The 15744-nt window shown below is 42.6% G+C and overlaps 1 protein-coding gene across 16 annotated transcripts in view; it reads right to left on the reverse strand.

Moving 5' to 3' along the window:
* CADM1 (cell adhesion molecule 1) overlaps nt 1–15744 on the reverse strand; it is a 442451-nt gene that overhangs the window by 11931 nt on the left and 414776 nt on the right. For 8 of the 16 annotated variants that reach the window (XM_045038337.1, XM_045038336.1, XM_045038338.1 and 5 more), the window contains 2 exons: nt 9306–9338; nt 2002–2055 (listed from right to left, as the gene is read on the reverse strand). The exons of 4 other annotated variants lie outside the window; for them this stretch is intronic. In XM_045038337.1, the coding sequence (XP_044894272.1) occupies nt 2002–2055; nt 9306–9338 (87 nt within the window). The remainder of the gene's footprint in view (nt 1–2001; nt 2056–9305; nt 9339–15744) is intronic. 4 more of the 16 variants (XM_045038334.1, XM_045038331.1, XM_003992386.6 and 1 more) reach the window with 1 other exon arrangement.

Below are 15744 nucleotides of genomic sequence, written 5' to 3' on the forward strand. Positions count from 1 at the left end.
TGGTTGTTTTTTTTTTTTTTTTTCCCTTCAGATGTCTCTTTGCTGCCGAGGGAAGCCAAGCTCACAATCAATAGTAATTGATTAATCAGCATCCCCTTTGAACAAAGGTGCTAATCAGTTTTTGATTAGTTCATCAAACCAGATGCAAAGGCAGCCCAAGCCCGGCCTGATAGATCATCAGTGTTCTACATGACTTATGGGTCCTGGGCAACACAGGACTGCAGCTTCCTGGAGGGGGCGGGGGAGGGGGCACGTAAGTATTAATTTAACCAAATTATTAGGAGCACAAACAGTTGTTGGTTTATTGCTCCTGACTCTGGGTGATTGATAGAGCTGCAGCAAGGCCACATCTGACTTGGTGCAGAGCTGAGAGAGACCCAGAGTATTTCCGCAATTGATGATGCTTGAGGAAGGGGTAGATGGCAGATTTAGTCCCATTTTCCTAAAGAGAAGAAAAATGACTTCTGCATATCTCAGTGACCTTCATCTGACGAACAGGCCAAGAGGGATCAGGCCAATGAGAACTCCGTCCTCTTTTAGGGTCCTTGAGAAGTTCCAATCGCCAGGGCCACTGTGTCAGAGAGCTGTTTTATTTAGGGTCAGGACATGAACTGAGAGCGCATTGCTTACGACCAGCATTACGTTCTATGTAAGGAGAAGGACTTAGCTCTCAAAATCGGGCTAATGTTTTTGCAACTTCTCTAAATACACCGCCAGTAAGAGGCAAACATGAAACACTCCCTTGATGGGCTGGCTATCTTTCTAATCTTCTGCTTATTTATCTGAATTCATTGGGACTGGGAACTTATTCATCCAACGAGTATCAATCGAGTGCCTACTACACGACAGGCATACAGCAGTGAACAAAACCAAAACGGCCTCCCGGAGCTTCCATTCTGTGGAAAAACCCGACAGCGAAGCTCACACTGGGACATGGTACATAGAAAAATAAAGGCATCCTCCCCTTTTTAAAGTTCGACAGAAGCACATAGGAGGCAATAAATCTGCATTTTGAGAGAGACTAGTGACTCTGTCTTATTTTCTCACTGGGGGAAACCTGTCGTCAAGGACTGCTGCCACCTTAACAACCAACTATTCAAGGGCGCTCAAGTGAAATCTCTTCAGGAAGGAGAAACATGGAACCCTCCCAAAGGCTGGAGTAAGGGGCCACACACAGTCCTACGTCTTGGTTCCTCTATCACAGTAATAAGGAACTGGCCTTCCTTATTGACTTATTAAGAATTGACTGATCAAAATGTTTAAGAAGCTCTAGCCGGTGGGCACTGAAATCCCAGAGCATCATGGCACCTCATATAATTGTTTAGCTCTGACCATTTTGAATCTCCTTGCCACCACCCCCCCTCCTTTTTAGGATATGCTTCTTATTCTGGATTAGTAACACCTAAATCCCTGAATCAAGCATGAAACCTACTTTTGCAAGAGCTCAGTGTGCTGTGAAAAAGGTCTGAGGTGGATAATTAGTTTACATCATGGTGTGTAACAAAACAATTGCCCCCCTTCCTCCCGCCCCCCCACCCCATGCTTCTAAGATACCTATGACATGGCTTTTCTAGTCCATTCTACAGAAGCAGATGGTCAACATGAGCTTTTTTCTTTTTTAAATAAAGATCTTCTCTCATAATCCAACATCCTGAAACTGCTTTGTGATGCAAAAAAAATTTCTCTGGAACCATTCTACATCTAGCACATGAAAAATTATTTTAAGCCACTGAACACAGAGTGGCTTCAGTGCGATCCCCAAGATGACCTGACCTTCCTCACATTAACGCCGTCGGTCCCAATCCGAAATAGATGCCCCTAGCACAGGGAAGAACGGGACGTGGGGAGGAAGAAAGCGTTAATAAAAATTTGTTTTCCTTCCGTCTCAAAATCCACAATTGCTAATTAAGTGCTCGGGAAACCAAATGGGCATTTTGCAGGCTGGGACAGAGCGCCCACAGGTTGGACACCGCAGCGCCTTACCTAGTGACTAGCCCTTACCTGAGAGGTCCTCACTGTCCAGCTCTTCTGCGGAATTGGGCAACTGAGTAAGGCCTTACAAGTAAAAACAAATCGTTTTTCTTTCCATTCCTCAAGGGACATAAACAAAACACTTAAGAACTGAGGATGAATTTCTTAAAAAACATGAGCCAAATCTCTTGCTCTCTCTCTCTCTCTCTCTCTCTCTTTTTTTTTTTGGATAGCTTGAATGCATTAATCCAGAAGTACATTTCTCCAATCGTTTCATTTTGTTATTGATACACAATCAAGGCAGAAAGATTCCTCAGTCTCCACTTTCAAAGCACATGAAACATGAAGATGAATGTTTAAAATCACTCGTTCATAACAGCGTGCAGAATGAAAAAATAAAGGCTGATTGTTAGCTGTCGATGCTCTGACACAGCTCTTAAAATACAAATATATTTAGATGTTACATACTGATGTATGTAAGTTTGATTTCACATTTTACCATAAATTGAAATCCTTTGCCAATACTGACAAATACATTTCGTTATCAATTTATGACAATCTTGGATCGCTTATTTCAAAATGGTACAGCATCTGCTGACTACAGATTGCAGGTTGTGTCTTCATCAGAAAATCTGATTTCGCAAAATGACTTCTTAAAAAGGAGAATTAAAAAAGAAAAATCAGTGGTTCTCCCGAAAAATAAAACCCTCAAAGCTGAGAAAGCAGTCAGGTCAGGAGATAATCGGGCGGGGGGCTTGCAAGGCCTCTACGAAGCCACCGCCAGCGGTGGCCGGCTGTGACAGCTCTCAGCCAGCTCTGATCTGAATTAAAGGAGGGGAAGAAGGAGGTAGATAAACAACAGGAGGCTCAGCTGGGGGACAGATTCCATTTTCTCATGCTTTACTTATGCTCCTTTAATAAAATGTTCACCGCCACCAAATGTTAGACAATCAAGGAGGCCTCTGCTCGTTCCTTAACGTTCTGTTCAAAGTCCTGGCCGATGGCTGCGGATCCTCTACTTTGCTAGTACTTGTCTAATGGGATTTGTCGTTTTGCAAGACTCCGTGTGGACCTATAAAGCTGCAAGGACTTTGGGGAGAGCAGCGGGTCTTTATTTTCCACCTTTCCCTTCTCTTAGAGCCAAGCACAGAGTATACTCTCAGCAAGCATTTGCTGAATGAATGACGTGGGAGTAATGCTCAGTGAACTACCAGCCAGAGCATGAAACAAACGCTCTGGAAACCCGCAACGTCAAACTGATCGTGCTACTTAAAAACAAAACCAAACGAAACCAGGAACAAGAAACAGGAAACAAAAAACCGAAGTAATAGAAACAATCAAGTAGAAATGGTCAGTAAAAGTTTGGATTTTGTAGGTTGTTGTATAAAACAGTCAAATGAATATTGATGGCTAGGCTGGTGCCATGAAAGGAAGCCATCATATCAGGTCTTGAAGAAGAATTTCCATTATGAACCTTGGGTGCCAATATTCAAGGGCAGGTGCCAATTAGAAATGGGAGGGTTCGGGCCCACGGATGGTTCCCAAACTATGGATTCGGGCAACAGAAGGGAAAGCAGTGAGTAATGCAATCAATTATAGAGGCAAGTGAGCAGGGATGCTATCCATTTGTTCTGAAATCTGATTGGCTGAAAGTGTTCCTGTTGCTAATTGGCTTTATCCATTGTATAAAGACTGATGAATACAATTATTTGAATAATTGTTATAAATGGGCAACATAAAGTACTTCTCTGTAGTTAATTATGAATTTGCAGTTCTCAGAAGGCTAATCCCTCACTTCTACGTGGCCCAACGAATATCAAAGCTTTCTATATACGTGCTTGGCACCCACTGAACCATATTAAACAAGGATGTTTCAAGTAGGCAGCTTTATTGCTGAATGCTTGCTTCCTTGGGGAGGGCATTAGAAAGCTAATTTTAAAAAATAAAGACAAATATGTTTATGAAATATCATTGATATGCAAAGTTTCCCATTAAAAAGCAACAGACAGTTGATATACACCTCATTAAAGATGAAACTGTCATTTTTAATGGCATAAATTTTAAAATATACCAAATCATCTGGAATCCACTGCTCAGATTACATCCGAAAGTGGGAAGCCATTTAGGTTAGTGGCGTTAAATTTGTTTTTGCAATACTGTTGTATTTTATGAATCTATAGTGCTCTGCCATAGTTGGATAATTTTTGAATAAATATAACTGGAAGAGTTTACTGAAGCACTGAGTATATACGTGAGGACGAGCAAAATTTACCTCCTAAAATTGCTTTGACTTAGGCAGTCAGTCCTCTTTCATGTTAAAAATTACACACCTCTTCTTAAAGAAACGACGATGCGTTTCGTGAAACAGGCAAAATTCTTCAAAAGGAAACTTCACAAATTAACAACATGTGGGGAATCACTTCTTGGGTTTTTCTCTTTAAACTCCCATATCGTTTGTTAAAGCCCTTACCTTGTCATTTCTAATTAAAATATATCCAATACATTTCTTTAAACTTTGTTAAACAAATGAAAGGTTTAACTTTTGATCTATATGGAATTTTTTTTTGAGCAATTAATTCCGAGTAATTCATACATGCTAATTTCATGTCTGCACTGTCGGGGTCTCTTCTGTGGAGACGTGTTTTCCCTCTTCGTGGTCTATAAGGTGCTGCACATACCCGAGCCTCCTTAGCGTCCCTCTGCACGTGTTCCTTACTCCTCCTTTTTAGCAGACATCACTGGCTTCTAAAAGTGGTATAATGTGGCAATCTTTAACCAGGTGAAGGAAAACCTCAAACATTAGAAACAGCAAGAGATCCTGGAGATATTTAAATAAAGTCAAGGTCAGAGTCAAGCAAAATTTAAATGCTTGTGGGTTCAGTTCATTAGGGTTTCATTTTTTTTTTTTTTTTCAGATAATGTCATAAAAGAATGATCAAAGAAAACCTGAAGGAAACAAAAACGTAGCCCACTGGCTCCAGTACCATTCCCAGTATGAAAAAGTAGGCGATGGTCTCTTTCTTACCTAAGCGGCAGACATCTGATCACTTGGCCATATTATGGAAACTGTTAACTTCCATCACCAGCCATAAGAGTTCAGACGCCCCCGGTAGTTTTAATCTAAAAGCTCAGTCATCCTGTTCTTCCTGCTTTGTCAGCTTTTGTGGAGAGTTTGTCCCTTCTTCCCATTGGCAGAAATTTGGTTCACGCCGTTAAACAGTAGCACATTGTTTCCAAACTGCATATCAAGGCTGAAACACAATCTTCAGGTCCTGCAGCCATTCGTAAACCTCTTTAGCTTTGTTCTTGAGTAGAACGTACAATGTCTGCAGAGTCCCTTGACTGAATGACAGCCTTTGAATGCCACTGTTGCGTACTCGTACAGAGAGATGTGCAGAGAGGTGCATACACAGAAATGGTGGACATAGAGGTTGTAATAATGCGCACTGCTGGCTATTTTTCTTTAAAACGGGCTTCGGAATTTCCCCACAATTGAATAGAAAGCAATATGAGAGTTTCAAGTGCTTTTAGGATTCTCTCAAGGCTTGCACTACTAAAGAAATAAGTCAGGGGAAGGGCGATTCAGGGGGTGCTTTCCTGAGGGCAGCGGACTAGGGTAGGAGCATGTGTATCTAGCACAGGCCAAAGATTTTGAAACCAAAACTGAAAGTGAAAAATGACTTCAGAGGGGTTCCTGGTTTGAGTCTTACCATAATTACGTACTGAATTAAAGACTGCTGAAAAACTTATCTGGGATATATCAATTCATGAGATCACCAGCCTCTGATATGTCAAGAGGTGGAAAGCCAAAGGAAAGGTAGACTAGAAAATAATAAAACAGGGAGGAGAGAGAGGGGAGAGAGAAAGGGAGAGAGACAAAGAGGAGAGAGAGCGAGAGAGAGAGAGAGGACCTCAAACCCAGAGGAAGCCAGCTCACTGCAGTGCAGCAAAAGCACAAGCGCTATTCCAGACCATGGACATGCTGTCACCCAGAACCTCACACAGGGGAGGTGGGTGGGGGAAGGGAGAGGGTACACGCAGGGCTGAAAAAGAACAAGGCACAAGACACTTACAGAGAAGCGCCCACATTTGAACAAACAAAAACCATCACACGCACCCACACATCAATAATCATAAGGACGACGACACCATCCGTGCTTTAAGTCACTCATGCATTTCTGCCATCAATTTCAGACCATGTGGTACCAGGATTTGGCAGAGTGTGTTTTTTTTTTGTTTGTTTGTTTTTTTGTTTTTTTTTTTTTTGCATTGCTTAACATGCACACATAACACAGGATTCTTCCTGTCCAGGCCTTAAGGATGAGCTCCAAAAACACAAATGCTCAAGATCCTTATTCAAAGAAAATCCCTTCGGTCACCCTAGTCTAAAAATCCCATTCTTACACTCGCTTTTATCTTTACCATCAATTAGATCCTTAAAAAACACATTGTGACTGATTGTGGTTTGGTTTCTTTTTGGAGAAAATCCATTTGATTTTGAATCATGCCCATGCACTTCTAACCTTCCAACACATGCTTATTCCAATCAGATATTGGTAAGAACAAATGGTCAACATACATAAACAACTGGTGTACTTCATACATACTCTAGCAACACAAGCTTGAATAAAGTATTATAATGAGTCTTCAAAGGGAAAGATTTTCGGAAATGATTTTTTCCCCCTTTTCATAAAAGAAAAGAGAAATATAGAAAGAACTCCAGTATGGAGATTTTTAAGACAAATCAAGCGGCCACGACTGGCTGACCTAATACGTCTTGTCATTTAAGTTGCCAAGTTCTCAGACCATGACATTTTTCTAGGCCCGGATCTCTATCGTGAACATCTCAAGGTTACTCTCAAGTGAATCGAAATCAAATGGTTGCTGTACTGAAGAAGTTGGGTTTTAGCCACAAGGCACTCAATTACAATCAGTTCCAGATCTTTATCTCTCTGGAAACCTGGTCCCCTGCTTTGTAGTTTCCATCGTATTCTACCCCCGTTGACGACTAACCTGAAGATGGGTCTTCCCTCCGCCAAGTAAAATTCTAGATATTACTGTTGCTTTCATTACAGCTTCTTGCTGTAGGCTGGAGGGTATGCTGTTCGAGATGGTGGTAGGACCTCTTGGTGAGGATGCTGTCAGGACTTTAGACAAGTCAGGAGAATGTGTTTATAAATGTATCAAACAGGGACCAACCTGGGCTATCACTTCTCTCCTTCTGCCGTTAAGGAACTGTGTGTGGCCATTGTTTTTTTTTTTTCTCCCCAAGATTTCTTGGCTCTAGGTTGTTTCCCATGTACTGCCAGCCAGTGAACAACATCCTACTGGTGTATTGCTGGCTTGAACACTGTCCTTGAACTAATAAGGCAGTGGTTGCTTCTCTGTTTCCTGCCACAGGAATGCTATAAAGTCTTATTCCAAGTGTCTCTTTGTTATACCACAAAAAGAAATCACCATCACTTTCTTTCTAGACAGAAAGACCTAATCAAAAACCGTGCCCTAGACCAAGACTGGCCCCTAAGCTAACTTCTCATTTTTCAGGTCAGGGAACAGATTTCCTACTTGGAATACCTCACCCGACTCCAAGACCTACATCCATTAGATTCACATAAGTACACAGGTTTTATTGAAGGGACCTAGCAAATAGAACTCTGGAGTCTTAGGAGATAAATGATCAATATTTCTTCAAAGATCTCACACAATTCCAGAATCTGATGGTTACATTTGACCCTGGAGTCAATTATAGGAAGCTCAGAACTTAAAGCATCTTAAAAAGAATAGAACAAAATCTCTTGAACGACATTAAAATAGCCTTAAAGCTCTGAGACTAATCGATAACAGTCAGGAAGTGCTCCATTAATGACGAAACCTACAAATAACCAAGCTTAATGGAGCACAGTGCCTGAGCCGTAGCAAGCACTATGGGGCATTACCTTAGAAAGTGGGAGCTTTATACCTAGTTGACTTCTCCCGATTGTCAGTGTAACTGGCCCTTTAATTTTTCCCTTTGTGCCAACGACAGGAAAGGGCCAGGTGAGGTGGGCAGGGAGTGGGGAGGGATTTACTGCTCTTCGTACCTAAGTTCGTTCTGCTTTCTTGGGATTCCTCGTCACAAAGCGCAAATACGGGGGCGACGTGCCAAGCGTCAAGGCCTGACCTTCAAGGACAGCTCACCCAGGACAGGTCTTGCTTAGAGATTTCCAACTGACAAGTCCTCAAACGTAGGTCTGTTTTAAGGAAGTCAGTCTGTGCTAGGAAGAGATGCTTTGCTAAAGGTGCATGAACAGTAAAGTGTTGGCTGATCACCTCTAGGCACTTAAACGATGCATTCCAACACTGTACAACATGCAAAGTGATTTAAATAGGCCCTTTACCAAAAAATTCCCTGGAACTCAATTATTAAAATTCTGCCCAATTTTTAACTAACGTATCTTTCTCTAAGCACAACATCACCAGGGTTGAGAGTTAAGAAATAAAGTCATATACAGATGAAACATAATTCTAATTTTCTGACTGAAGAGACACAGAAAAGTTAACGAACTTATTCCAACCTTGTAAGGTAGGATGAAGTTGTGAAAAGGATAGCCCGGTGGCCTTTTTTTTTTTTTTTTTTAAACCACTTTTTGGTTAAAACCTTAACCAACTTTCTAGTTATTTTGCCTACAAGCTGCCTGTACACAAATGATTTTGTCAAGTCCTACTTAATGCTGCTAAAACTTATATATGGTGTCATTCTTGGTCCGGAGAGGGATCCTGCCAAATGCTGGTGTAAATAGCGTAAACCTTCACGCACGCATAGAGATTGAGAGCGAACTGGCACTGGTTTGCAGAGGCAAACGGGATTGGGAACATAATTAAGAGAAGAGTGATGACCTCGTGAATTTAAATGGGACTCTTCTGTTCTCACCTGTCCTTCGGCCTCAACTAGTAAGTGATCCGAACGACCCCTCTTCCAAGTGTACCTGGGATTCTAGCCTATAAATGAAGAAAGCAATTGGGTCTTTAAACCAGAGGCTGTGATTTTCAGGCAAGTATTTGTTTTTGGAGTCCCTTGTATTTTGGTGTCTGCCTGGAGTTCTATCAACAAGGGCCATGACCTGCGTCCCAGCCAGTGAGGCGGCTACCTCGCCTCTGTCACCACTGGCTGCTGAACTCACAACAGAAATGACAAGACCCGACATCCTTTCAAGCCTTAAAAAATTATAGTATATTTATGAGATCAGTCTACTTGAAACACGATTTCCCTTGAAGACTGCATTTCTCTTTTTCCCAGGCTTGCCTTGCCTCTCAGCAGCGCTGAGAAAGTAGATAAACAGTAATGTGATACCAACCGTGAACTGCGGGCTCTGTCGTCGCTGCTGTGTCTACAGACGGGAACAGAGGATTGGAGGAAGGGAGGAAACAGGAGGAACGGCATGCAAAAAAAGGGAAAATGGAAAAAAAATGGAACAGATAATATATGAGCAAGCTTTCAAAGAACATCGCGTGACAAGCAATAATAAATGAAAAGCAAAAAGCATTTGAAGTGAGTTGCACTGTTTTAAGACATGCCTTCAGCTCAAAGCTGCGAGCCAGTGAGGAAAACAGTCAATTCTTTGGTTCTGGGGGTCTTGCCGGGACACATCTACTTGCTAGTCAATAGTCAGGGGAACATGCAGAGTGAGGAGAAACACCAGTGCAAACTCTTAGCGCATCAAGGCTCAGGACTGTGACAGAAGAGCCCAGTCGGAAGGCTGGCCGAACAATGGATTCATACATTCAAACATTGCCTTTGTTTTAAGCCAGCCCACGCGGGCACTCGGCTTCGTGCCTGCCAATTAGGCATCACTGCGTCAATCACACTTTCAGGATCCTTGTGAGGCTGGTAGATGCCGGTAGACGAACACATGAGCTCAAGGTTTCCATCCTGTGTGTTATTCCAGCAGGGTTCAGCGGGAAGGTTCAGTTAACTGGGAGGCCATGGGAATGAACATATTAAAGGTTTCCGGGTAAGTTTTGGTACACACCCCGCCCCCCCTGCCGCCACGACCCACCACGGATCCATTCACCACGGATCCATTCTTCACTCTGCAGCTCCTGCTGTCGTACAGCCTGTGAGCAGAAGACGGTCAGGGAAATGGCACGTCCACACCATTTGCCAAACGCCACTTGTGATCATGTGACGTTCCACAAATTAAAGGACCCAGCCGTCCCCGTGTTCACAGTTCGGAAGCACAATCGTTGTGGTGAGCTGCCAGGAGCCCTGCCTTCACGGCGGCAGCACGAGACGGCACGTTCACTTTTTCGCTGCCAGACGCACTTGCTGGGGAAGAGGATGTGGTCTGTCTCTTCTTCTATTTCCCATGCTGTTCGAGTTTCCTCCTCCTCCTGCTAGGCTTCAAACCAGGCCGGCTGTCCTGGCTCCTCTTCACAGGAAAACTGTTCAAGGGGCTCAAGAAATTTCCTTTTTATTTTTGGCTAGAGGGATAGTGGGATAAATATCTAACAAAATGCACGATGACATTTTTTTTCCAGTCTTTTTCTTTTTTTCTTTTTTTTTTTTTCTTAAACACCACTCCCACGGCCAACTCAATTCCAAAGTCAACCCATCTGGCCGCACTTCCGTGTTCAGCTCTATACCTCTCCGGTATGTTTCCTTCCACTATCCCCTTCTGGCCTGAAGAGGTCGGTGATACGGGCACAGCAGCTCATCATCTCTAGCTGGGGTGGCGTTCTTGGTTAAAACTGCAGGTAGTTAGTTACCTGTCCTTTTTTTTTTCCTCTTTCTCTCATATAACGCAGCTACTTAAGCTGGTAATTATTTTTATGAATTCTAGAGACTCCAAAAGACTCTTCCAGACACGACACAGGCAATGTTTAAATGCACTGGGATGCCAACTTTTTTTTTTTTTTTTGGTCATATGAGCCTGGTGCTTCTAGTTTGCAAATCTGACCCATGAATTCACACCAGTGTTCCTCTTCAGTTGCATGCTTTCCTTGGGACCCTATATCATCAAAAACTTGCAGCCCTTCTAAGGAGCCAGAATTAACCAGCAGTCTGAGAAGCCACTGCAGCTTAATATAACTTATAGCTGAGTTTCTGAAGATTAGATGAAGGAAAGAAAGACATAAAATACACCGCATAAGAACACAATACTTACTTACAAGTCAAGTCTGTGTGCATAAAATAGCAGTAAAAAACAATACCAAGAATTGTACAGTTGAAACATCGCTATACCAGACTGTCATGATGCAGCTGACACATCTCCTTACTTGAAACATTCAAGTCAAGCTTTAGTTTGAGGTGTTTTCAATTTCAGGGGCAACATCAAATGCACATTTGTACAGAAACATTTATATGCAGGTTAATACATTTTATGGGTAGGCATTGGCTCCTTTTCAAAATTAAAAAAACAAAACAAAACAACACACACTTTGGCTTATTTTTATAGCAGCATTTTCTCATACGCTTTATCTTTTAGCAGGTGAACAATTAGCATAGACTGAAAGAAAGGAGGTGGAGTAAATCCTAAAGGTTAGAGCCCTAAAAATCGTATCTCCGCATTAACCAGTGACTCCTCGATTTACTGTTTCCTACATCCCAACACTGTCCGCTTTATCACGAAATTAATCTGAGGGAACCTGGGCGTAGGCTTCTCTGTGGGTACTAGAAAATAAAGGAGAAAAGTCCACAGTGCAGCTTGCTTTCCCATTCTGGGGATGGGAAATCCATCAATTGCACCCAAACGGGGAGGAAAAAGGAATGCCGGGAGGGGGAAGAAACACCTTCGAGGACAGTTCAAAGCAAACACACGTTCACGTCAAACCACACAGTCGCTGCGGCTGGAAATGGCAAAGTCATGGTCAGCAACGGAGCAGGAGAATAGAGCAGACACACAGGCTGGCCACAGAGTTCGAGCAAGGTTTGAGGGTGTGTCGGGGGGCACGCTGATTCTAATTCTCTGAGAGCACCTGGTGCGCTGTGTGAACAGAGGCGGCTTCGAGTAAAGAAGGAAAAAAAAAAAAAAAGCAAAAAAAAAAAAAAAACCCTTCTTCAGAAGTGACTGTGCTCCCTGCAGGAGAGCACTGTCGCAGAATCTAATTCTCCTTCATAATTGCATTATGACTTCGTGCAGAAACCACAGACACCCTGGCTCTGAAGCAAGTGTGGCTCCGTGAGGTAGGATTTATTAGGGGCGTCTCCATCAGAAGGCTGCTGAGACGTGCGGGCCCGCCCAGGTGAATCGGCTTGTGGGGTCGTCGGACAGCATTCTGAGGGTACGGGCAAAATGTGAGCGGTAACCTTCCAACGCACGTCAGCAATGCTGCGCTTCACTTGAAAAATGACAGCTCCTAATTGTCCCAGCGAAGACTTCTTTAAACTTCATTTTGCCTTTAAGAAACTAATCTCTGAGCTAGGCCCCGGGGGAAAAAGAGGTCACAGAGAGTTGAGTTGGGCTCTCGGTGGCATAGGGTTATGAACCTGAAAAGGCCTTGCTGAGCTTCTGGCCCTATGTTAATTTTAATTACAAGAAGGGCAAACGTATTGGACGCTTATTTTAAATTTTTTTTTTTTTTCAACGTTTCCATTGTATTTTTGGGACAGAGAGAGACAGAGCATGAACGGGGGAGGGGCAGAGAGAGAGGGGGACACAGAATCGGAAACAGGCTCCAGGCTCTGAGCCATCAGCCCAGAGCCCGACGTGGGGCTCGAACTCACGGACCGCGAGATCGTGACCTGGCTGAAGTCGGACGCTTAACCGACTGCGCCACCCAGGCGCCCCTTTTTTTTTTTTTTTTTAATTTTTTTTTTTAATTTTAATTTTAATTTTTATTTTATTTTATTTTTTTGGACGCTTATTTTAAATGGTCAACAACAACAACAACAAATCCCGTGGTTTTGCAAACCCACTAAGTGTGTACGGCCTTAAGAGTCATTCTCTAGCTGCTTTAGGAGTATAATCAAACAAGGTGGCCAAGGGCAGGCCCTGTGCTATTTGAAAGATGCGCATTTCACTAAACATTGACTTCTCGGCCCCCCAGCCATACACACAGTTTATGGCACCTTATCTTGAATAAATTAAACATCACCTATATTTCATGTGGCAGTGTAAGATACTTACAAAGTGGAAAGGCTCTGACAATGTGTGAGATTAGAGACAGTAGCCATTTAACCAAGTAGGAAAAAAAAAAAATTGCTGCATGAGAGGCAGCTGGGCAATATTTAGTTGAAACAGTCATGTGTAAGCTCCACTGTGGCACATTCTAATCCTTTCGTATGGATTCTCTCCAACTTAGAATTGTTCATTGAGTGTGACAGACTGGGGGTTTAAAACTAATCCATAAATTAGTCCATGGTCTCAAACACAACGGGTGCCATAAATGAAAATGAAAATCCTAGAACAAAATTAAATTCACAACCTTAAATACGTTCTCTTCTCCAATTGCTCTGTAGTCCTCCTGCGTTACAATGCACAGATTCCCTGCAAGACTGCATTTTGGGGTGTGTGTGTGAGTCGGGTATACGTTAAAAAATACACAGGGTAATAACCCAGAGAACCCAATCTGTTCAAAAGCAGAGCTTAATTCTAAAAAATTTAAATTTTCCCATTTTGATTGTCATAAGCTTAAATGAAAGCATACTAAGCAGTCCAGACATATTTAATACACTTTCCCCCAGTTTATTTTCTTAACTAAAGTCAATAAGGAGCCAATGGGTTTTCTTAATTGAATTCCCCTTCAGTTTGTGTTACGGGGCTGCTTTAAATCTAGACACTAGGGCAGGCAAAGAATTCCCCTGACAATTTTATTTTCATAGTTGCGTTCTGCTGGCCAATATATATTAAATATATGTTTTTTTTAAAAAATTCTTTTCTTTATTTATTTCTGATTTATTTGAAATCTATTGAAAGCAAAAATACGTGCTGGAAAATTAAACTTCGAAATTTATTTTCTACCGGATTCCTGGTCAATTTTCTTTCCAACTATGTTAGGCTTTAATTAAACTCCCATTTCTGAGGGCCGGGAGAAAGGGGACAGGAACACACTGGAAGCTACAAAGGTCCAGATAGGAGAGTCACGATAAAACTCTCTTCCTTCTTAAAGTCACCCTCCGCTCCTTCCATAGAACAGCTGGATGGGGAGTGGACTGGTTTTTTTGTTAAGCAATTTCAAGTTTTGTTCAGAATCCTTCACTACTGCTGCTATGCCCCTGAGATCTTTTCATTTGCAAACCAGATGTTCTGAAAATCATAGGATCTTGTACAGTGGTTTCCTCTCACAAGGAAACAACTCCTCTGCCCTGGTGTGGGTGACGGCTGGGCAGGAGGGGCAGAGAGGGGGAAGGGGCACTGCAAGGGAGGTGGCGGTGCAGAGGGAAGGGGGTCTAGGAATAGTCACTTCTAGTCTTCTCTGCTTACGTGCTGGAGGGCTGGTTCCTTCTAAGTCCTACCTTTCCAACCAAGAGGGATCCAACCATCACTTTCTAAGCCTGAGAAACCCATGTGTTTGAGGCTAGTTTTCTGCACTGTGGATAAATAATCTCTTGGATTATTTTTAAACAAGGAACATGAAAGTATGGAAATGATGATAGAAGCATTAGAAAAATAACCCTCAGTTCCTATCTCTCAGGCCTTTTTTTTTTTAAAAGGCAGAATCAGGTGACCTTCATCAGTAGAGTATTCTAACTCGTTTTATTCCCTCCTAAATCAGTGTGGGTCAAAAACTGGCTGGCTGGGGCGCCTGGGTGGCTCAGCAGGTTAAGCATTCAACTTCGGCTCAGGTCATAATCTCGTAGTTCATGGGTTCAAGCCCCGCGTTGGGCTCTTTGCTGACAGCTCTGATTCTGTGTCTCCATCTTTCTCTGGCTCTCTCTCTCTCTTTCTCTCTCTCTCAAAAATAAATAAACACTAAAAAAATTAAAAGACAAAATTGGCTGGCTATGATGCTATTTGTAATATAGGCTTATACTTGCCAGCAAAATAAAAATCTACACACTGGAGACAGTATGAAAAGAAAATGGCCACGCAATTTTGGGCAAAAACTTGACAAGATGGCTCATTACAAAGATGTCTCCTTCATATTTGGTAGCACCTAATAAGATTCTTATTTGGGCACCTGGATGGCTGAGTTGGTTACGCATCCGACTTTGGCTTAGGTCATGATCTCATGGCTCATGAGTTCGAGCCCCGCTTTGGGCTCTGGGCTGACAGCAGGCCTGGATCCTGCTTCGGATTCTGTCTCCCCCTCTCTCTCTGTCCCTCCCCCACTCTTGCTCTGTCTCTCTCTCTCTCAAAAATAAATAAGCATTAAAAAAAAAAAGATTCTTGTTACCACGCATCCTGGCCTATCAGTAACACTCAATACGCATTCAATCAATGAGGAGTGACAAACAGTCTTAATGGAGATGTCAACTCTAGAAAAAAGGTAAGTTAGTAAACATTCTAGAATGAAAAGTGTGTATTTCCTAGCAATGGTGGTGTGATACATGCCTGGGACATAAATACACACAATGTACACACACACACACTGAACACAGATGCTTGAACTAAAGTTGGGCCTTGGTGCTTAATTTCTAAAATGCCACCCTATCTTATCCACATTCTACCCAGTCCCTGATGGCAGACAGAACTGATTGTCCTGTGATGCCCTCCTTGCTCCTCTGCCCATGCCACCGAGTCAGCCCTTACTGCACAGTACCTCCTGTAATTGACTTCTAGTGTGTACAACCTATTCCCAGTGCCATATTTTAAGGGGTTCAAGGAATTTTCTGTCTCCACAGGCACTAGCATG

Source organism: Felis catus, chromosome D1, assembly GCF_018350175.1.
Source record: "Felis catus isolate Fca126 chromosome D1, F.catus_Fca126_mat1.0, whole genome shotgun sequence".
Taxonomy (NCBI): Eukaryota; Metazoa; Chordata; class Mammalia; order Carnivora; family Felidae; genus Felis; species Felis catus.